General features: G+C 44.9%; 4 protein-coding genes, 1 long non-coding RNA gene and 1 other non-coding gene across 6 annotated transcripts in view; 2 read left to right on the top strand and 4 right to left on the bottom strand.

The window, feature by feature from the left end:
* Positions 1-152: 152 nt before the first annotated feature.
* On the top strand, positions 153-4317 carry LOC101772925 (putative disease resistance RPP13-like protein 3). The gene is made up of 4 exons (XM_004979692.3): positions 153-398; positions 578-1390; positions 1557-3496; positions 3682-4317. Exons 2-4 carry the CDS (start codon positions 588-590, stop codon positions 3735-3737), a joined length of 2799 nt encoding a protein of 932 aa, XP_004979749.1. The 5' UTR covers positions 153-398; positions 578-587; the 3' UTR covers positions 3738-4317.
* An 881-nt stretch (positions 4318-5198) lies between these two features.
* LOC101772651 lies at positions 5199-7996 on the bottom strand. Its single transcript, XR_001164691.2, has 2 exons — positions 7362-7996; positions 5199-5513 (listed from the first exon to the last, which is right to left on the bottom strand). It is a non-coding gene; the product is annotated as an uncharacterized LOC101772651 (long non-coding RNA).
* A 2871-nt stretch (positions 7997-10867) lies between these two features.
* LOC101781181 (disease resistance protein RPM1-like) lies at positions 10868-12398 on the top strand. Its single transcript, XM_022829565.1, has 2 exons — positions 10868-11513; positions 11650-12398. Exons 1-2 carry the CDS (start codon positions 10868-10870, stop codon positions 12396-12398), a joined length of 1395 nt encoding a protein of 464 aa, XP_022685300.1.
* Positions 12399-13039: 641 nt separating this feature from the next.
* Positions 13040-13121, bottom strand: TRNAS-GCU. The gene has a single exon. It is a non-coding gene; the product is annotated as a tRNA-Ser (tRNA).
* Positions 13122-13820: 699 nt separating this feature from the next.
* LOC101772250 (pollen receptor-like kinase 3) lies at positions 13821-16673 on the bottom strand. Its single transcript, XM_004979690.3, has 2 exons — positions 14947-16673; positions 13821-14845 (listed from the first exon to the last, which is right to left on the bottom strand). The coding sequence occupies exons 1-2, from the start codon at positions 16334-16336 to the stop codon at positions 14217-14219; spliced, it is 2019 nt and encodes a 672-aa protein (XP_004979747.3). The 5' UTR covers positions 16337-16673; the 3' UTR covers positions 13821-14216.
* A 289-nt stretch (positions 16674-16962) lies between these two features.
* The window catches only part of LOC101771841 (monosaccharide-sensing protein 3), a 6294-nt gene continuing 1195 nt past the window's right edge, over positions 16963-22061 (bottom strand). The window contains exons 2-6 of the mRNA XM_004979689.3: positions 20430-20549; positions 19753-20322; positions 18495-19186; positions 18069-18256; positions 16963-17662 (exon numbers count right to left, since the gene is read on the bottom strand). Coding sequence (XP_004979746.1) covers positions 17227-17662; positions 18069-18256; positions 18495-19186; positions 19753-20322; positions 20430-20508 — 1965 coding nt within the window. The 5' untranslated portion in view covers positions 20509-20549 and the 3' untranslated portion in view covers positions 16963-17226. The remainder of the gene's footprint in view (positions 17663-18068; positions 18257-18494; positions 19187-19752; positions 20323-20429; positions 20550-22061) is intronic.

Here is a 22061-nt window from a genome sequence, read left to right as displayed (position 1 = left end):
CTATCCAGCTTTCTTTTTTCTTGCTGACATCAGCGCTGTGGCGTAGCGGTGGCGGAATTATTTCTTGTACAGTGGACCTGCAATCAGCAGTGCGGTCGGCCGGCCAATCGCTAACGGAGAGGAATATTTGAGAGGATTACAGGAATGCGCACCAACCTGCCCTTGACCTTGACCTCGATCCTCGAGCGGATGGAGCGCATCAGCGCGTGGGGCCCAGGACACAGTGCTGGGAATCACAGGGATCCAATGCTCTTTCTCGTCAATTATTGCCTTCACCTTCCCCCTGCATCTGCATCCCATGGACCTCTGCTTTGCTCTTCCAAGGCGGCCAAGCAAGCTTGAATCAAGCAACCTCTCGGTCCGGCGACGAGCGGCTGGCGGCGCCATCCAGCAAACCGGTGAGTCCTAGCTGCCGCACTCTTGTTCTTCAATCTTCTTCATGCCCATCCATTCCCAGTAGGCAATAGCTACAGCCTACGAAAAGGCAGGGCGAGCACCCCCGTACGAAGGAGCCCAAGCGGCCATCCACAAAGAGGTTCTCTCCATCTGAAATAAGCTGTTCATTGGTCTTGCCCAGGGACAAATCCATGGAGATCGTGGTGGGGGCACTACCGAGCCTCGTGCACAAGCTCGGTGAGCTGCTAGTTGGCGAGTACAATCTGCAAAAGGAGGTGAAAGGAGGGATCATCTTCCTCCAAGCTGAGCTCGAGAGCATGCAAGGTGCCCTCGAGAAGATCTCGAGGACACCAGCAGACAAGATTGACGACCAGGACAAGATCTGGGCTAGGAAAGTGAGAGAGATGTCCTACGATATAGAGGACAACATTGACAAATATATCGTGCAGTGCAAGGGGAGGAAGACGGTCGAACAGCATAGCTTCAAGGAAGCCATTGATAGGACCCTCAAATGGTTCAGGCAGCCTAAGATTCGTCGTAAGATTGCTACAGAAATCAGAGAGATCAAGAGCCGTGTCATCGAGGTGCACGAGCGGCGTGAGAGGTACAAGATCGATGATGTCGATAAGCCTGCTGCTGTTGATCCTCGTTTGTTGGCTCAGTACAAGAAGGCAACAGAGCTCGTTGGCATTGATGAGGCAAGGGATGAGGTGATTAACATTCTGGTGGAAGGGGATGGTGTGTCCAGCCAGCATGGCAAGGTAGTTTCCATAGTTGGATTTGGTGGCCTGGGAAAGACGACTCTTGCTAAAGTGGTGTATGAAAAGATCAAGGGAAAATTCGATTGCTGGGCTTTTGTTCCTGTGTCTCAAAATCCTGACATGAGGGAATTCTTCAAGAGGTTGCTCTATGAACTTGGAAAGAACGTCAATGATCAAACATTGGATGAGAGGCAACTCATCGATCAAACCAGAAAACTCCTTCAGACGAAGAGGTATGAAGAAATCGCACAACATTTACACTCCGTCGATTTCACAATACTACTATAGTATAATCGTCATGCACAAAGGTTACATTGGCACTAACTCAAAACGTAAGTGCAGGTACCCTAACTAGATTAGTTTGCTTATTATGATAAGACTTTTGTATTATATGTGCAGGTACTGCATTGTTATTGATGACATATGGAGTGTCACGATTTGGGATACGATTAGATGTGCTTTGCCCGATGATGTTGGTGGATACATAATTATCACAACTACTCGTGTTTTAAAGGTAGCCGAACAAGTTGGTGGTGCCTACACGATGAAACCCCTTTGTCTTGAGAGCTCCCGAAAACTACTGTATGGAAGAATATTTGGTAATGGGAGCAAAGACAACAATGAAGACATAGTAAAATGTCTTGACGATGAGTTGGCCGAAGTATCAGACAGAATACTGAAGAAATGTGCTGGTGTGCCATTAGCTATAGTTACGATGGCTAGTTTGCTAGCTTGCAAAGCAAGAAATAAAATGGAGTGGTACGAGGTGTACAATTCTGTTGGTACTGGTCTGGAAAACAATCTAGATGTGGAGAATATGAGAAAGATTTTGTCATTTAGCTATTATGAGCTACCGTGCCATTTAAGGGCTTGCTTGTTATATTTGAGCATGTTTCCTGAAGATTATGAAATTAAGAAGGATCGATTGATAAGGATGTGGATAGGTGAAGGTTTTATCCAATGTGAAAAAGCAGGGAAGAGCCTATTTGAACTCGGAGAAAGTTACTTCAATGAGCTTATAAATAGAAGCATGATCCAACCAATTCATAATATGATAAATGATATGATATCAAGATGTCGTGTACATGATATGGTGCTTGATCTTATCCGCTCCTTGTCTAGTGAAGAAAACTTTATTACTGTACTAAGTGATATGGGAGGTACATCTCCGTCAAATACAATTCGGAGGTTATCCCTTCAGAATGGCCAGGAAAGTCATGTGATGGCTCAAGCTACATGGAGCTTGCAACATGCAAGGTCAGTTGTTGTCTTTCCAGCTGCTGCTTCTCTAACGCCGCCTCTTGCCTGCTGCCAAGTTTTACGTGTTCTGGATTTAGAAGACTGCCATCTTTCACAAGCTAATAGTAGCCTTAAGTACCTTGGGAATTTGCATCACTTGAGATACTTGGGACTTTGTGGGACAGGTGTTTCTCAGCTCCCGGAAGAAATAGGAAACCTGCAGCTTCTACAAACATTAGATGTAAGGGGTACTAAAATTTTCAGGTTGCCTTCGAGTGTTGTCCAGCTAAGAAAGTTGATGTGCCTATACATGAACGAGTTTACAGGAGTTCCAAACGGAATTGGAAACATGACATGCCTTGAACAGCTGTCATGGTTACACATTGATGACTCTACCATAAACATTATAGAAGAGTTGGGCCAGCTAACTGAACTGAGGCAGTTGTATATTCAATTGGACAAGTGGAACAACAAGCTGTTGGAGTGCCTATGCAAGCTACAAAAGATGCAGAAACTAGTTATCACGGTCTATAAGGGTCAATGCAGCATCGGCGGGTTGGATGCCTGGGTCGCCCCTCGACATCTCCGCAAATTGGATTTCAACAGATGTTGGTTTTCAACATTGCCGGCTTGGGTGAATCCATCGCTTCTTCTGGATCTCACCAAGCTAGAAATCGCCGTGAGGGAGCTACATCAGGTTGATCTCGAAATCCTCGGGAGGTTGCCAGCTCTCCGCTTTCTAAAACTGAAGGTGGACAACAAGAACCTCGGTATCCTTGCGAGATTCGTTGTTGGTGCTGGTGCGTTCCCGTGCCTTGTAAGCTGTTGCTTCGAGCAATTTGTGTGGCTAGTGGTATTTCAGCATGGAGCTATGCCAAGGCTCAGATATCTTATATTCTCTCGGTTTTATCTGCGGGAGGCAAGAGGAATTGCCTGCAATGACGGTAGTCTCGACTTGGGCCTGGGAAACCTGCCATTTTTGCAGCTTGTCATCGCTCAGCTGCAATGTGATGGTGCTGGCAAGGAGGAGGCAGAGCAAGCCATGGCTGCGCTGACGCATGAAGCTGAAATGCATCCCAATCATCCCCGTCATGTTATAGGTGCGCCAGCTCCTGATTGTTATTCCTTACTTGTCTCCTTCCCCCTTTCTTCTAAACTGTATTTGCGTTTATTCCTCTGTTTGAGATGGTGGGATCTTCGGGTGATCTTTCACCACGCCTTTCTTCTAGCCCCTTTGCCTCAATTCTTCTAATCTTCCTTTGGTATATTTCGGTCTGATATACAGATGACGATGATGATGATGATGACGAGTATGAGGATGACGATGACGAGTACGAGTAATATAAGACTTTACGCCAGAAGGTGAAGCTGGAGCAGAGCAGATGACAAAGTCCCTCTGTTTCGCCACGCATGCAGAGGTTAAACTGCTCGGCCATGAGCTTTACCAGACACCCTCAGACTCAGAGCATGCGTTTGAGACTGAGAGCTTTGATCGTTTCTGCTGTGCATCAGATACTTCGGCCATGGCATTTCGTTGCGAGAGTGTAGGATGACATTGTCAGTGGATATGATTGTAATACCTGACTAACTTCCCCCTCTGTACTCATAATACCGTTTACTTTACTCATTGAAAAGGGACTGAGCTGTGGCCTGCGCCCCTGATCTATGTACTCAGGGCCTTGGCTGTTTATTTTGATGAATTCTTTTAGATTAAGTGATGAAAGATAAAAACAATGTATTTTTGGGTTAATGTTGCAGCTTGTGACCGTAATCATCTTGTGAGCCGTAAGCATGGACGGCGGTATGTAATCATCTTATGAGCCGTAAGCATGGATATTGTTGCGGAGTATGTATTCATTGTGAGCCGTAAACATTTTAATATTTGGGATTTGAATGATACTCCAGGACTAGTTCTGTGTTCTGAAATTGCATTGTAAGAGTTTAAGAACCTTGATGGCACCTCGGAACATTTTTAAGCTCATTCCTCAAGCTCCTCCTCCAGCTCTTGTTTAGGCTCCTCCATCTCTTGTTTGGGCTCCTCCTCATCCTCCTCCATCTCTTGTTTAGGAGGCTCCTCATCCTCCTCCATCTTGAACTAGGAATTAATTGAAAAATGCAAAGGCAGTATTGACATCGTTTTTCCTGGATCCACATTGAGAGGAAAAATGAGAATGTACTGCAACCATATTGCCACCGTCTACCATCTCTGGACTGCCATGCCTGCCGCAGATTGGCCCGCATCAACATGTCCACGCTTCGTACAAAGACCGTCTATTTTTATTAAAACAAAAGTGCTGTTTTCTGTCATCAGCTGGTAGCTGTAGGTGCCGCAGGCCATCCCACAGACTACGGCCCTGTTTGTATACGCTTTTCCCAGCCACGCTTAGATTATAATCTAAGCGAAGATTTTCTCGCTTCTCGCTTTTCGCTTCTCGTAGTTCAAATCGTTGAAGCGGCTTACCACATAAGCGAGAATCGGTGGAAATAAGCAAAGCGTTTGGCGGGATTCTCGCTTATTTCCACCGATAAGCCGCTTATAAGCGGATACAAACGGGGCCTACGACCTCTCCCTTTGCCAAAGAGTGTATTGTTTAGGAGTATTAGTAGTACGAGGGAGGGAGTTTTCTGCGCCGCGAAGTGTGTGTGCAACTGGCAGCTGGTGATAACCCTTGCAAAATATGGTTAGCTAGAAACCTGGCCGCTATTGCAGAGAGCGTATGTTCCATTCCCACTATTATGACCTGATGAATTGATCGTTGCACACCATTTTTGATTGGTGTAATACATAATCATGACCATAGCTTTACTTCATGACTACTGCACGCTTCACCGTGGCATGTATTGTCTGGTATTTTAACATGTGAACTGGAGGAGGTACATCAAGAACATATGGTCTACACTTTGTGCACTAAAGCACATCAGAAGTCTGTTTTCCAAAGATCTAGTGTCGATTAAACAACTTCTACCGTATATACACCGAAAGAAACAGAAGTTAGTTAGAATGTGCCATATCCACATTGTCGAATGAAGGCGTAGATCAGCAAATATTCCATTGAACTTGACAAAAAAAGATTGCTCCTTCATGTGGCAGTTACCTCTCTTAGCGGGTTTGTATGCCTACATAAACAATAAAAGGAGTATTGCTAGTAAGAAATACTTGATCCAGATTGCAACAATGAAACTATAGGCTATTCCAATTGGATCATCAATTGGGATTACTGATAAGGAGTGCCTTTATGTTGCACCTTTCTAAGTGAATTTGAAGTTGCCAAAACATTTGCCTAGTAGAGTCTAACAATGTTATTCCAGAAAAGAAGAGCAAATAATGTTTTTGCTAAGAAAACTCTTCTCTTTTTGTTAACAAATGACTTGGACTGATATCTCAAAATAGATAAGTATAAAAAGATCGTGCTTGCTTGTACCGAAAAGGGATGTATGGTTCAAAAGTAAACAGTAGGTGGTTTACTAATCAATGTGGCATAAAACAATTAGCACAACTACAGAGATTTGCATAATACAACTATACGATGCTACAATTCTGAACATCTTAAGCGTACATGTATTTATATGCATTTTCTTGAGCACTTTAAAAAGCAGTTGACATCAAAGAAGCCCTGGCAGCAATAATCTATATATGATTCAAATGCTCTGGTATTAAGGGAAAGGCCCATTTTCAAAGATTGAGGGCTGTGTGATGCAGGTGAGCCCAAAACAAAAAAAGCAAAGAATCATATAGGAGAAGGACTTTTTTTTTAACCAAAAGTTTAGGTAACAGAAGGTTAATGTGGAGCCACCAAAGCAGTAATTTAGTCACATATATAGGGGAAAATGAAATTTAAGTTTTTTTCTCATACATGGTTCAGAGGATAAATGTATCTAGGATTCATAAAATAGAAAAGAGTGGAACATATATTGTACATAAATGCAATCAGCAACAATTTTGTTGTGCTCCAACATAAATGTATGAAGCTACTCCATGAGAAAAATAGGTATGATTACTTTCCTGTTGCACCCATTTTCAGGGAAGAGAAATTTTTTCCATAAAAAATGGGGGGAAATAATTATTACATAAGCTGACTCATGGCACAATCTGTATGAACACAACAGTAAGCAGCTGGGCTAATGAGCTATCACATGAATACGGGCCACAACTGTAGAATAGTACTCCCTCCATCCCAAATTATAAGTTGCTTTGACTTTTTTGATACATTCACTTTGCTATGTATATAGATATAACAATATGTCTAGATGCATAGCAAAGTGGATGTACCAAAAAAGTCAAAGCGACTTATAATTTGGGATGGAGGGAGTAGTTTGTTATATAACTATATAAACTGCATATCAGCTGCTCCAGAAACTTCCCTAGACCACTTTTTGTATCAGAACAACTGTTTTTTCAATTGGGAGAAACAGGCCAAGCAAATTTGAATGCTTAGAATTCTACACCAAATTGCAAAAGTGCCACTGATGCAGCAATGAGATTTACTGGGGAAATCAAATAAGAAAACTGTAGGAAGAGGTAATATCTCTGGCAACCACAAATGGAAACTTTTAGCCATACAGAACTAATGATCATTCTAGGCACAAATTTGGGTGTAGAATTAAATGACATGGCATACTGTTTAGAAGGAATAAACTTTTAGCCATATATAACTAATGTATTTGGATGTAGGATTAGATGGCAGGAGATACCATTTAGAAGGAATACATATGCTAAGGGGATTCTAGCAAACGCATGATATGTAATTCCTTTAGAAAGAATGCAAATGATATAGTTTTTTAAGAAGTAGTACATCAGAAGCAGAGCATGTATCTTTCTAGAGTATGTAAGGAATTTTATAAAATGGTAACCACATCTGCTAAGGGCAATGCAATTCCACCTTCAGAAGCAGTTATAGCAATAAAATTCGTGTTCAGTTGAGCACACAACCAAAATAACTGCAGAAATCGATCAAAGAAAGGAACCTTTCGCTGGAATTATACAACAATCCTGATGCTTAACTGAATGGCCCGTGTGATGCTTCTGTTCCTGCAACTCCTGTAACAGCATACCGGGACGGTAGCAATCTTATTGGTTGATTGATAGTTACTGCACAAGGAAGAAAAATCGAGCAATCTACCAACATCAGGTGATGCTGCCACTGAGTGCTAATTCTCGGCAAAGGAGGAGGCAGAGAGCATGAGCTCAACAATCGGCAGAGTCAGTTGTTGGTGGCATTTCATCGAGCAGAAGACCAACGAGGGCTGATAATCTCAAACCAAGCTGTGACTGACGGGCCGCCCCTAGTGTGGCTCACCACTGGCGCACCGCCGGCCGCTGCTTCCCTCCTGGTTCTCCGCCGCTCCCCGTGACGAGCTCAATCACTATGCAGCAGCCGTGCCGCGCGGTAGCCGCTGCGAGTGGTGACGGAGAGAGCGATGACGGCGCAGGGGACCAGGGGTGTCAGATTGTACGGTAGGGAGGGAGAATGTGAGATACGGTGGGGAGGAGAGGCAAGGAGCGACGGGAGGAGGAGGGGGTCTCCGGCGGCGGCGACCCACGCTTGCGGACGAACAGGGCAGTGAATCATTGAATGGATCGAATGGTTACGGGTTAACGGTTGACGTGGACATCCTACCGGCGCCGGGAATGCACCGGCTCTAAAATGGAGAGATTAGTCAACATTTTCCTGGTTAAAATTGATTAAAGAGTAAAATACACGTGTGGTCCCTAAACTTGTCACCAGGTCTCATTCAAGTCTCTAAATTCTCAAAATGCATTTTTAGATACCTGAACTTATCTCAAGGTGTCATCACATATTTTCACATCCCAACTTATTCTAGGGTGTCGTCCAAGTCCTAAACTCTCAAAATATTTTTAAGATCCCAGAATTCATGACTAATTTAAACTCTCAAAATCAATCCTCACAAGTCATCCTAATGCTTTATTTATTTATTTATTGTCTATTTATGAGATGACCTTGTTGTATGGTTTTGGAAACATAAATTTATGATGCAATTAATACACTATTTATTTATGCACCGGCATCTCCAATGTATAGAACCACCCCCGCCAAAACCATGTTCCTTCGATGTGACCTACAAGGATTTGATGTCATATGTTATATTGACACCAATGTATAGAACCATGAGTTGAATCTAGAGGTAATTTCTCACATACCATTAGAAAAGTTTGCAATTCCATATCTACCACTGAAGAACTTGATGCGCCTCTCGTACCATTGGTTCAACTTTTTTTTACCTCCGTACCATTGCCGTCTAATTTGGGAGGACTGAGAGGTAGCAGCGAGCGCAAAAATCTATTTTACCCTCTTATTACTGTTTCCCCTTTCTCTGCCGGACTGCCCCATCCAAGCGCGCGGCTCCTCGCTGCACCCTCGCGTCATCCACGCCGTGCAGCGCCACAGCCCGCCCTCTTGCTTCCCCTTCGCGTCGTCCACGCCGCGCGTTCGCGTAACCCGTCCTCTTGCTACGCCCCCGCGTCGTCCGTAGCGCTCCGTCCATCCCCTTGCTCCGCGGAGGGTCGCGCATCACTAGGATGGCATCCACCATGCGCCGGAAGTCCTGGGGCCAAGGCCATCGATCTTCTTCACTCTGAAGCCAAGAATGGTGTGCTGAACACACACTGCCGGTTCTATGTCGAGGCTGAGGATGGCGTTTGCAAGGCCAAGAAGATCGAGAGTTGTCTTTAGGTGTGCGCCGCCCTGGGAGCATGGACAGCATCTCCTGTCAACCACCACGCCAGCCACCTGACAAGCTTCATGGTGCCCTTGCGTAGGAAGGACTCGCGCTGGAGCCAGCAGGGGCCAGGAGCCCAGAACCAAGCGGCAACGCCCCGCGAGGCTAGGCCGGTGTCCGCCCTCCATGCTGCCATGGTCCGCTGCAATCTGGCTGCACCATCGACCGCTGAACAAATTGGGTTAAAGAAATCACGTGAAAGAGAAGGAGGCAAAAACCAAAATGAAAAGGAAAAGAAAACGGAAGGCACCGTCCTGTAAGCAGGGGTATTGAAGTCATTTATGCAAATAACTAGCACGTGACTTTAACACCAAAACTAGACGGTAATGGCACTGAGGTCAAAAAAAAGTTGAACCGATGGTACGAGAGGCGCATAAAGTTTTTCTGTGGTAGATATGGAATTGCAAATTTTTTAATGATCTGCCTCTTAAATCTACAAACAGGACCCACACCCCTCACTCCACTCTTTCTCTCTCATCCTCTATATTCTATTGCTTAAAACCCAGTTCTATAGATAGAACCAGGGTCTATATAGAAACAGCTTGTAAAGAAATCGGGATACATAGCTATATTTATTGCATAGAACCGCTAAGATACACCCATTAGAGAGGTCCTACGAGTTGCACATTATCCTATCATGCAAATAGAAATTTGTATTGATTCAACATGCAACCATCATTTGTGTATTGATACATAGCTGTAAATATTGGTTGGCACACACAGTAGAGAATTGATAATGCTTCTGTAACAAAAGTATTTCCTACCTAGGCTAAACAAAGCAAAATACTATTCTAAACAAAAGGACCTGTAAAGTACTAACGGCTTGTTCCATATACGAATTTTCAAAAGGTTGTAAGGTACAATCTTATGGAAAAACTCCATATTTGCCATCTCATCTTTACAAATATCTATGTTTCTGTTGTCGTCATCATATTCAGTGCCAGTAGCGCATAACCCCCCTTAAAGATCCTTCAATTTTGACATGCATTCTTTTTGCTGCAAGACATTGCTTTTATTTCAAACAAGATAGCACAGAAAATAAATAGATCCATACGAACTCTAAATATTGCTGCAAGACATTGCTTTTATTTCAAACAAGATAGCACCGAGAGGAAGGCCATGATCCCATCCGTAGTATTAACTCTTAAGGCAAACAAGATAAACCAGAGGCATGGTTGAAATCTAGCTAGTATGCTCTAAGTAAACATTAGGGAGACACATATAATGGAAATATTTATGAACAGTTTTTGTTTGTTTCATCTCTTATTCTTTGGCAGGTACCTACTTTTAATTGATGATGTCTGGTCATCATCTACATGGCAGAATATTAAGAAATGTTTTCCTGAAAATGGAGAGGGAAGCAGGATAATTGTCACCACACGGTTTCAAGCTGTCGCCGTGACATGCTCTTCTCGCAAAGACCATGACCATATCCATCCAGTTGATGTTCTTTCGGTGATGAGCCCAAAAAATTATTCCAGACAACTTTGTCTGAGCAGAGGTACTAGAGACAGTCAATCAAGACTGAACGAAATTCCAGATAGAGTTTGGGAGATGTGTGGTGGCTTGCCATTGGCCATAGTTACCATGGCAGGTCTCACAACATCCAAAGTTCCAAACCCTTGTTGAACCAGAACGACTGGTTGGATCTTTGCAACTCTTTGTTTCCAGAGCCAGAAAGATGCCGTAAACCAGAGGATTTTATGAGGATAATCAATTACTGCTACAATGACATGCCTAGTGATATCAAGATTTGCTCTTTGTATTTAAGCATATTTCCTAAAGGCCGCAAACTTAGTAGGAAACGGCTGATCAGAAGATGGATAGCGGAAGGTTTTGTTAGGGAGAAGCAAGGTTTGAGCGTTGAGGATGTTGCAGAGACATGCTTTAATCAGCTGATTGAAAGGAAGATAATGCGGCCTGTAGAGCACAGCAGCAATGGGAGGGTGAAAAGTTGCCAGGTCCATGACATGGTACTTGAATACATCATTTCCAAGGCAGCCGAAGAGGATTTCATCACTGTAGTTGGTAGCCACTGGTCCATGCCAACACGTAGCAACAAAGTTCGTAGGCTTTCCCTCCACAACAGTGACCCCAGGCGTACAAAGAGCGTCGATAGGATGAACATGTCCCATGTTCGGTCCCTGACTGTGTTCGGGAGCATGGACAAACTGCAGTTCAAATCACTCAAAACTGAACTGGTCCAAGTACTAGATCTCGAAGGCTGCACAGGTTTGAGGGAGAGCCATGTCAAGGTCTCAGACATATGCCAAATGATTCAACTCAAGTATCTAAGCCTGCGGAGAACAGATATTAAAGAACTTCCCCCAAAAGTTTCCAAGCTCAGGAACTTAGAGACTCTAGATGTAAGGGAGACAGGTTGATCAGCTGCCGGTAACTATAGGACAGCTTGAACGGATAAATAACATACTTGGTGGAGATAAGAGAACACGGAAAACACTGAAAGTTCCTAAAGAGCTCAAGGGAACAATGAAAACCTTACGCATATTGTCAGGGATTGAGATAGTGGAGGGATCAACAACAACTGCATCAGACATCGGTTACTTTACTGGGCTGAGGAAGTTAGCAATTTACATGATCCACAAGAGTGATGAGATATTTAGAGATTTTCTCTCCTCTATCCAGTACCTCAGTGGTTATTCTCTCCAAACTCTTGTAATCGATGACAAGTCATCTGAATTTTTAAAAACCCTGGACTCAATGTCATCCTATCCAACAGATCTGAGAGCTCTTGAGCTGTCTGGCAAGTTGCTTAAACTGCCAAAGTGGCTCAATGGTCTCCAGGAGCTCGTCAAGTTAACTCTTTCAGGGACAGCTCTCCGGACAGATAACTTACTTCTCCTTAGAAATCTAAGTTCACTGTTTTCCCTCACCTTTTCGATCAGCAAGAACCATGATCCTGAAATAGCAGCCATTCTCGAGAAAAACAAGTCTGGTTCAGGAGGGGAGATCTTTGTCCCAGCTGGAGGATTCAGAAAGCTCAAACTGCTTCGCATATTTGTTCCTCTTCTTCCATCGCTCAACTTTGCAAAGAATGCTACACCACAGCTAGAAAAGCTTGAACTGCGTTTCAAAATGTTGGAAGGTCTTCATGGCCTGGATGAACTTGGAATGCTCCATGATGTGCTCTTAACAGTTGATACCCAAGCAAATGAGATGACAAAATTGAGAGTTGATTATTTGAAAAAGGAGAAAACCCCATCATCGAAGTACACCCTCAATGTGAACAAGTATCATGATTGATTATTGGATTGCGTCCCAGGCATATTATGTTCTGTCACCAAGGCATTTGCAAGCTCACCATTTATGTAACGTGAGTTTCATTTTTAGTTGAGATCTTTTTCTTAGTGTTCCTAAATTCTTTTGATCAATTAGAGAATTGGTGCTGTTACTTGTAACAGTCAAAGTTGTGTGTTGTGTCCTTGTGAAAAAAAGGCTCCTATGCATGTTTGGAAATAACTGTCAAGGTCATATGTGTGATCTTTTTCTTTAGGTTTGGTTTCAATTTAGTGTCCATGATTTATTATTTCCTCCTAAATCGTTTGTAAAGTGTTTTATTTGACCACTCATGCTGGACTATTTACATCACGCACCAAGTTGTTTCACGCAGTTTTCATCCTGTGTTTAGTTTGGTGAGATCTCAAAGCACACACAGATACCGGTGTGCGGTTCGTTCAATACGTATGTGATCACGTGGGATTAGTCTGCGGTTAGGCCCGAATCATAACGTTATTGCTTCAAAAGGAAATATTTGAAACCCTAACAGAAACAGAGATAATTTTGGAGCGGATTACAGAGGAATGGAGAATAATAAGCTCAAGGCTAAGGATGATTTTGATAAAAGAAGTTTGGGGAAAAAATTCAAAAATAAAAAGGTACAAGTACGACGCCTGAGAGATTCGAACTCTCGCGGGGAAACCCCATGTACTTAGCAGGCACACGCCTTAACCACTCGGCCAAAGCGTCGTTTCGCGGCTTTTTCCCTCCAAACTAATTAAAAACATAAATAAAAAGGGGTAAAATTCACCACATTATTTAAACTATGTTCATACAGTCACAAATTTGCACTTTAAGCAGCTATATTCTACCACCTTCGATGTTTTCAGTTTGTTTATCTGGGGTTGAACTTTAATTTTACATAACCACGTTGCTAAGCATATGCTCTAAACTACAATTCTATTTGTGTATCACATCCATAGAAAAAACCCTATATACTTCTGCTTTGCATAATCTTCCATTTCACCTTGAGGTTGGGCGAGTGGCATGCTCCTCAAATATGAAAGCTACAATTTGTATTTTTCAAAAACATTAGGTTAAGTCTAATTCACTTAAAGTGATTTATTAAATATTATGGTTTTACATGGTCAGCACCTACCTATGGCATGGTCAAGAAATGGTGTCCCATACATTATAAAAGGTAAAGGGGGTGTTCGGGTGAGCTTCAAATAAGTTTTAGCCACTTATTTGAATAGTAGAAATAGAGAGAAGTAAAAAAAAAGCTGGCTGAATAGCCGTTACCGCTTATTTTGGCTGATTTGAACATGCCCAAACTAGATGTGTGCATCCCCAATTTAGGTAGAGCCCGGAGATTTACCTTCATTATGAACTACACAATTTTACTAAAGATAGCATGCCCCCTGTGAATTTTCTAAAATAAGACATAAATTCAAAGCTACAATACATCCTTAATTACAACAAGTACATTATACATAGGATCCTAAGACAAAGAATTGCTTTTTTACATGCACACAATAGGGACAATGATCCTTGTTCTTCATCATAAAATTCACCAAGTGTGGTCGTAAATTCATCCCCCTCCATTAGAAGAAATATTTGCCCAAAGGCCCCTAGACCCTTTTCCCTTCAATTTCCCTCGGTTCCCCTTTTTACAAATTCAGACCTCCAATGTACACGCACCGCAACTAACCCTCCTCTCACATTCTCGCCATCATCTGAGATCAACGGCCAGGATCTGACGATCGAGCGAGCCCCACATGAATGCATGCACATCCGTGCATGACGTGTCACTTCTCCGATGTGTAGTGACCTGTGTGTGCGTGATCACGACGCATTGCCGGCGGCGATCTCCTCCACCATCCACGCCGCCTCCGCCACGGTGGGCCGGCACTCCGGCTCCGGCTTGGCGCAGTGGACGCCGACCCGTAGCAGCCTGACGGCGGCGTCACATCCTCCGCCCGCGGCGATGGCCGGGTCGACGAGCTCCCTCTCGCCGCCCTCCGCGACGGCGCCCGCCGCCCAGTGCACGACGTCGGTGCCCCCCCGCGCGCTGAGGAGGTACTGCGACGGGAACCTCCCCGTGACGAGCTCGAGGAGCACGACGCCGAGGCAGTACACGTCGGAGCGCGCCGACACGGCGCCCCGCGTGGCGCCCTCCGGCGACCGGAACGCGAACATGGCCTGCGGCGCCTGCGCCGCGTTCACCAGCGGGAAGAAGCCGTAGTCCACCAGCCGGGGCTCCATGTCGGCGTCGAGGAGGATGTTGCCGGACTTGAGGTTCCCGTGCGGCGGCGGCGGCGGCGGCGCGTCGAAGTCCGCGCCGTCCATGCTCACCAGCCGCCCCGCCGGGATCCCCAGCTTCTCGTGCAGGAACGCCAGCCCCCGCGCCACCCCCACGGCGATCCTCGCCCTCGCCGGCCAGTCCAGCACCACCCTGTTCGGGCTCTGATCGCCTGCATGCACATTAATTATTCTATTATTAGCCGCTAATTAGAGTTGATTAGCTGATTAATTATCATTTTGATTGGTTAATTTTAAATAATAAATTACTAACCGTGGAGGATGTAGAGGAGGCTGCCGTGGGGCATGTACTCGGAGACGATGAGCTTCTCCTCCTTGCGGTAGTGGTAGCCGACGGGGGGCAGGACGTTGGGGTGGCGGAGCTCGCCGAGCATGTGGACGTGCTGCTCGAACTCCTCGCGGCCGGCGCGGTTCATGTCGCGCATGCGCTTCACGGCGACGGTCACGCCGTTGCGCATGGCGGCCTTGTACGCCGACCCGAGGGTGCCGTTGCCGAGCACCTCGGCGGAGGCCTTCATCAGGTCCGGCAGCCCGAAGGCGGGGATGTCGTCGGTCAGCAGGACGAACTCGCCCATCCGCCGCCCGCCGCCGGCGCCTCCGTGGCTGCTCGACGACCCGCCGCCGGCCACGTCCACGGCCACCATCTCCGCGCCGCCGCTGGCCTTGCTCGAGCCGGCCACGGCGCCCGGCGCGCTTGCGCCCGCGGCGGCGTAGTAGTCGTACGCGGGCGTGGCGCTGTTCCGCTCGTCCTGCCGGAGCATCAGCACCATTGCGCCGGTGACCAGCAGGATGACGAGGAGGATGATGCCGATGACCACGAACACGCTGGTCTCCTCCTCGACGGCCATGTGGTCCGCCGGCGTGGGCGGCGGCATTGCCGGCGGCGGTGCGGGCCCGGCCGCCACGCACACCGCGGTGTCGCTCCCGGGCGAGCCGCACAGGCCGGTGTTCCCGGCGAACGCCGACGGGTCGAAGCGCCTTGCGATGTCCGGCGGGATCGAGCCGGTGAGGCGGTTGTGGGAGACGTTGAACAGCTTCAGCGACGCGGGGAGCTTGAACGGGATGGACCCGTTGATCTCGTTGCGGTCGAGGTGGAGCTCGATGAGGCGCGGCGCGGCGGCGATGGCGTCCGCCGGCAGCGGGCCCGTCACGTTGTTGCCGTTGAGGTAGAGCTTCTTGAGCCACCGCAGGTTGGTGAACACGTCGGCGGGGACCGGTCCGGAGAATTGGTTGAAGGAGAGGTACAGCGCGCGGAGGCTGCGGGCGGCGCCGACGCTCGTCGCCGCCAGCGCGCCGGAGAAGTTGTTGTGCTTGAGGTTGACGGAGTGGAGCCCCGGGAGCTTGGCGACGGCGGCGAAGTCGAACTTCCCGGAGAGGTTCATGTGCGTGAGCCGGAGCCCGACGAGGACGCCCTTGTAGCACTGGACGCCGGGCCATGGGCTCGCGGCGTCGCACGGCGGCGACGGCGAGGACGCCGACCAGGCATCCAGCCTGCCGGTGGGGTCCGAGAGCGACTGCTTGAGCCGGAGGAGCGCCGCCGCGTCGGCGCCATCCTCGGCGAGGGCGGTGGGGTGGAGGAGGAGGAGGGGGAGGAGGGCGAGGAGAGGGAGGAGCCGGAGCCGGAAGGCGAGGAGGGTGACCATGACCGGGTGTGGCGGTGGTGGTCAAGGTCAGGGCCCGTCCTCTACCTTTCTTCCAGCTCTCTTCTCGGGTGGATGATCCCTGCCTTTCGTGGCGGTGCTTCGCCCTGGCTTTTGTCGTCAACGCCTCTTCTGCGGCTCCAGTGGTTGCGCAGGCGGTTTCCGGGCCCAAAAATAGGGTGCCACGGCTGCGACGGCGAGCGACCGACGGAGAAGATGATGGTGATCATGCAATGGAACAACAGCAGGGTGTTCCAGCTTGTTCAGAGCAGGTGTGCAATGGAATGGAATGCAATGCAATGGCCAATGCAATAGAATGAAGGTTGGATAACAGCAGAGGATGGCCTAAACGGCTAAACCTCTGTCCCTCCCTGGCAGGTAACATGGCTCCTGACTCTGTAGACGGCTAAAAATAGTCAGGATGCAAAATAAGCAACGATCAAATTAGTAAAAACTGAAACGTCTATAAATCCAATGCATATCTGCCATTTCGCCTGGGAAAAATAAGGCACAGATAACGTTTGAAATATGTCAATTTACCTTCGTATATGCACATGCTTCTTGTTCTGGTAAACAAGGACGAGTGGGCCTTTTACGGCAAACAAAATTGTTCATGGAAGAATGACAGGTAATCTAATCTGTATAACCCCAGAAATATTATTTCGATCTCAGAAAGGAATCATGTAGTGAATAATTTCTTGCTGTAAACACTACAAAAACTGCCACCAACCTGGTAAGAAAGAAGAAATAACCACTAAGTACACTATCACCAATCCTCCTAAAGCTAGCACAAAACTTTCAACATCCAAGCTACAATTGTTATATGTACACACATCATCCATCAGCAGTTCAGCACCCAGCCTGAGCTACCTCTACCTTCAGTCCTGAGCAACCTACTGTACATACGGCAGCTGCCTTGAAAGCTTGAAGACCTCGGCGATTAACTCCAAGTTAAGCGTCCTCGTCTCCGGTATTCTATAGTAGACGAGACAAAGAGGAATGCAACACACAAGTGCATAGATCCCACATGCTCCGCCGAGCCCGATGGTACTCAGCATCACAGGGAAGCAGTATGCTGAAAGCAGACCTCCGAACCAGAAGGAAAGAGAACAGAAGCTCACGCAGGTCGCACGGGCCTTGGTTGGGAACATCTCAGAGCAGAGAATGTTGGGTATCGGCCCCAAACCAACAACGTAGGAGCAGAAGCAAATGGTTAACGCGAGGTGGAAGAGGATGGCACGCTCCAATGATCCCATATCCACCAGGGTGGACAAAGACATAACGCTCAGTGATAACATCAGGATTGGAGTAGTGGCCAGTATAAGAGCCCTGCACAAATGTAGATATGTATTAATATGTGCATTCCTTAGGGATGTGCTATTGTAAATAATGTTTTCTTTACTAAATAACTGAATGTTTTCCTCAAAATTCACAATCACTACATGATAAACTTGCTGCTCAACAAATTGGCAAAAAAGAAATACGGGCAGAAAATTTTGACAAGAACTTTGTAGGGTGCTCAATGCAAATGAATCTCAGAAGCAAACGGTGGACTCACAACTATGCAAATGTCAGCGAAGTATTGGAATTCAAAAAATCATATAACAGTGATCTGGTAAGGAAGCCAAATGCTTATTGAGACCATGTGATGTATGCATAGACGTTTTTCTCTTGGTCTTGTGGATGCATTTCTACTAATTGTAAATTAACATTATTTTGTTGTCTCGGAGTTTACCTTCTCCCGCAGACATCCATCAGCAGCATTGCAGCAGTTATACAAGGGAGCAACAGCAAAGCATTAAGGGCACTTATGAGAATTGATGTTGAATGAGGAGAAAGTCCAATGTCTGAAAACAAACTAACCACTCCAACCTGTTCAAGTATTTCAGGAGTGTAGCGGAGAAGGACACTGATTCCTGCTGACTGTATTTTTGAGAGAGAGAAAACAGGAAACAAGCAAATAGAACCTGTCAGCAGACTAACTAGCATTATATATATTGGTTGCCATTACAAAAGGATTGTATATAACTGAAGCATTGTAGCAATTACACAGAAGCATTGCAGCATTTATATATTAGTTGCCATTACAAAAGGATTGTGTATACTTCTGACTTCTCCATGCTAATTTTGACCAAAAGCTACAAGTGACACAGAAGTATACCTGCTGAAGAGCTTGAATTAGCATGCCATAACACAAGGCATGCCTGATTCCTGGCTGAAGAAGCACCCGCCATTTAGACTTCATATCAGCTGTTTCAGATAGCCGGAGGATTCGATATCTGCATGGATGTCGCCTAGTGTTTTCCATATACCGATATGCAGGCTGGTAAGGCAATGCCATCCCATGGGTTTCTTCATCTTCTTCTTCAATGTCATTATCAATAAAAGATGCCACAAACTCTTGCGCAAATGCTGATGTACCATGCCTTCTTAAATATGAAGAGCTCCCTTCAGAAGTAAAAGATGTATTTGTATCGTTAACTTCAACATTTGCTGTCTGAGAAAGCAGAGAAGTTCGCAAACCATCTCCATTATTAGCTTCTCCAGCATAATAAACCCCCCTGGTCTGTTGATCACTGTTATCATCCCTATGCTCGTTCATATGTTCATGTTCTGGAAAAGAAAAACTGTTGAAGACGGGGAAGAAACTATTCCGTCTACTTCCTGTTGCTTCTGACATAGTCTCATGAATGCTTCCAAGAAGATCAACTAGTGGGTCTGAAAGGTGCCAATAAAAAGTATTGTTGGGCCAAATCTGGCTAGAACTGATTCTAGAGAAACTTTGAGCCTGAGCAGTGCCAATGGCTGTGTCAGAGATAAAGTCCACACCTTCCACAATAGTACTAATTTCTCCTGCAGGTCTATGTGATGTCATGAGTCATGACACATTTATGCTTCTTTAGGCAAAATTAGAAATGAATAAATAATCAATGGTTGGCTAGATTTACCAAAACAAGAACCACGGTTAATACAACTTGCATAATTAAAGCGCCCTGAACCCCAAATTTTTATAAAGTACTTTATAATATTGTCTCACAACCTGTAAGCGGTATTCAGATCCCCCTTATTGACTTGTTCTATTTCTTATGTTAAGTGCCTAGCTGTCAAATGTTCCTTATGTGTATAATTTTACAGCAGAGATGAACAACAGGACTGGATTAGCTTCCATTCAGATACTTAGAAATGAAATCAGGTGATGATTACAATCTAGTTCATTATGCCACAATTTGACTCGACAGTATTATTTCCAAAACTGTAAATTTTGTGTATGATCATGCCGTCAGACATCAGTTGCAACTGTAAACTTCTCTAGTCATCATGCCGTTTAGTCTGCTCCCTATCAATTCTGAACTAATCACCTCTGGATGAAAACCATGTGAATAAATCAGGAAGCAGTTGGCAACTGGCAACATTCTTACCTGAAATATCATGCTTCTTCCCTCTAAGCCACTGTAGAGAAACTCTGGCCTCACTAATCTTTCCATCACTTACAAGCCACCTAGGTGACTCTGGCAAGTAGTACACCAACAAAGCCAAGTAGACAATGGAAGGAGCAAAGATTGCACCAATCATAATTCTCCACTTAGGTGAAGGCATCAGTGTTAACCAGAATATCAGGCAATAGGAAAAGATAGTTCCTATGAAGAACATGAACTGTGGCATAGTTACTAGTAATCCCCTCATAGTTGAAGGAGATATTTCGGATATATAAATAGGGACACAGGTGAAAACCAAACCACTTCCTGATCCAACAATTAACCTAGCTAGAAGTAGAATATAGATGTTAGGAGACCACAGCATCAGGAGACCACCCGACAATAATAGCAGAGATGATTGAACCAGTACGGCACGTCTTCCAAGCCAATCTAATAGGGATCCAGAGAATATTGTTATCACAATAGCCCCAAATGCTGAGACTGCTATGGTTATACCCTCAATAGAAGGTAAATTCTCCAATTCAAATTCCTTTTCCATATGACCGTTAGCCTCTGTCAGATGATAAAATCAAGGTTAGTATGATTGTCAGATAGTTGAGTTTTCTATTGGAGGTAATTAATCTATAATGACAAAAATAGCAGCAAAGGAAAAACATTACCTAACAATGCTGCAAAATCCCATCCAAGTAATGCATAACCAATTGAAACAACAACTGCAGAAAACACCGTTGACTTCATTTCACCAAGTACTATGTCCCTATTTCAAATAATTTGTATACCTGAAAATATTAACACTTATGAGAAACACTTGCTTAAAGATATAATCCTATCAAATTGCTTTTTTGAGGCAACAAATCAAACTTATGCTCCCAGCATTAGACAAATTGTTAAATGATTGCAACCTCAATGACAGTCCAACATACATGGGTCACTGCAGCAGCTATGTTGCAATATATGAAACTCTTATTCGTTGTAAAATTATCAGGTTAATCCATTAGTTATGTCATTAATTCCAGTGGCTTTTTTATAGGAAACTACTTTGATACTTCTCCAGCAGTCCATCCTCATAGTCCAAAGATGCTGCACACATCATACATGGCCAGATGGTGTGGTTATTAAAAGAAACAAGTTACCAAACATTAGTTTGCTGGCAACACCTTCTACAATAATGAACCTATAATAACATTTATAAATGATAAAGTGGTCCGGTCTATGTTTCATGGCGATTGAATAAGAAAACCCGGTGATCACAATTACGTAGTAAGGTTTAGATCAAAGTAAATTTTAAATCAGAAACTTCACGTGGCCATTTCGAAAATGATGTTTAGTTTACATTTAGTGAATAGTATAAACATTTGATCCCATCTATAGTGAAAGCATATTTGATTGGTACTTGGAAAGTTCACTCTGAAAGGAAGCATCTATGATTAAATGGGATAGAAGAGGAATAGATGTGAATAAATACATGGGAGTTCTTCATTTCTAGGACTAAAATTTGGCTAACAGCTGTGTAAATATACTGCTTAGAAGACAACAGGTGGACAAAAACTTGCATGTGAACTTTCTATTTATGGTAATTTACTATCCCTCTTCTTTACATTCAATGGACCCTTCAATCAAAGAATGCAAATGTAAACATGGAAGGTTTGCAGTAGATAGTAGTCGGTAAAAAGCTGTTGAACTGACTGATCCTGCAGAGCATGCCATGCAAAATGTGGGTAACAGGATACTTGTGGATGTATGCCTAAAACAAGGCAAGGAAAATGTGCAAACTCTATTTATGGAAGTACGGAACACCTTCATTCCTCTCAGAAGTCAAAATAAAATGAAACAATCCCCAGGAGATTAGTGGAAAAGGTATGGCCTTCCAATAATAGGGGTACGGTGAGAACCACACTCTATACTGAAGTAGCATTTCTAACGACCATGGGCAAAAGTCGAACAACCAAAATTCTATGCAGTCAATTGTACCATAATTCTGTAAATAGCAGCCATCAGTATTGTCCACAAAAGAAAAAAAGCTCTGAACCAGCTCCCATCTCTCCATGACTATAAGTGCAAGGTCCTTACACCAATCAAGTCAATAAGATGACAACGCATTAAAACAGAACACGCACATGACATAAAACCAAATATCCCACCAAAAAAGGGGGGAATTGAAACTAATAATTGACAGTATGGAAACGCTCGCTCAGGAAACCCAATCAAGGCCATAAAACCAATGTTAGCCGCTCGGCTCGGCTCTCACATTTTTGCTGTCCTTAACTTAAATCACATGACCTGACAAACCA

This window comes from Setaria italica, chromosome VIII (assembly GCF_000263155.2).
Source record: "Setaria italica strain Yugu1 chromosome VIII, Setaria_italica_v2.0, whole genome shotgun sequence".
Lineage (NCBI taxonomy): Eukaryota > Viridiplantae > Streptophyta > Magnoliopsida > Poales > Poaceae > Setaria > Setaria italica.
The sequence above is the reverse complement of the archived record's forward strand: the minus strand, read 5'-3'. Positions and strand labels throughout refer to the sequence as shown.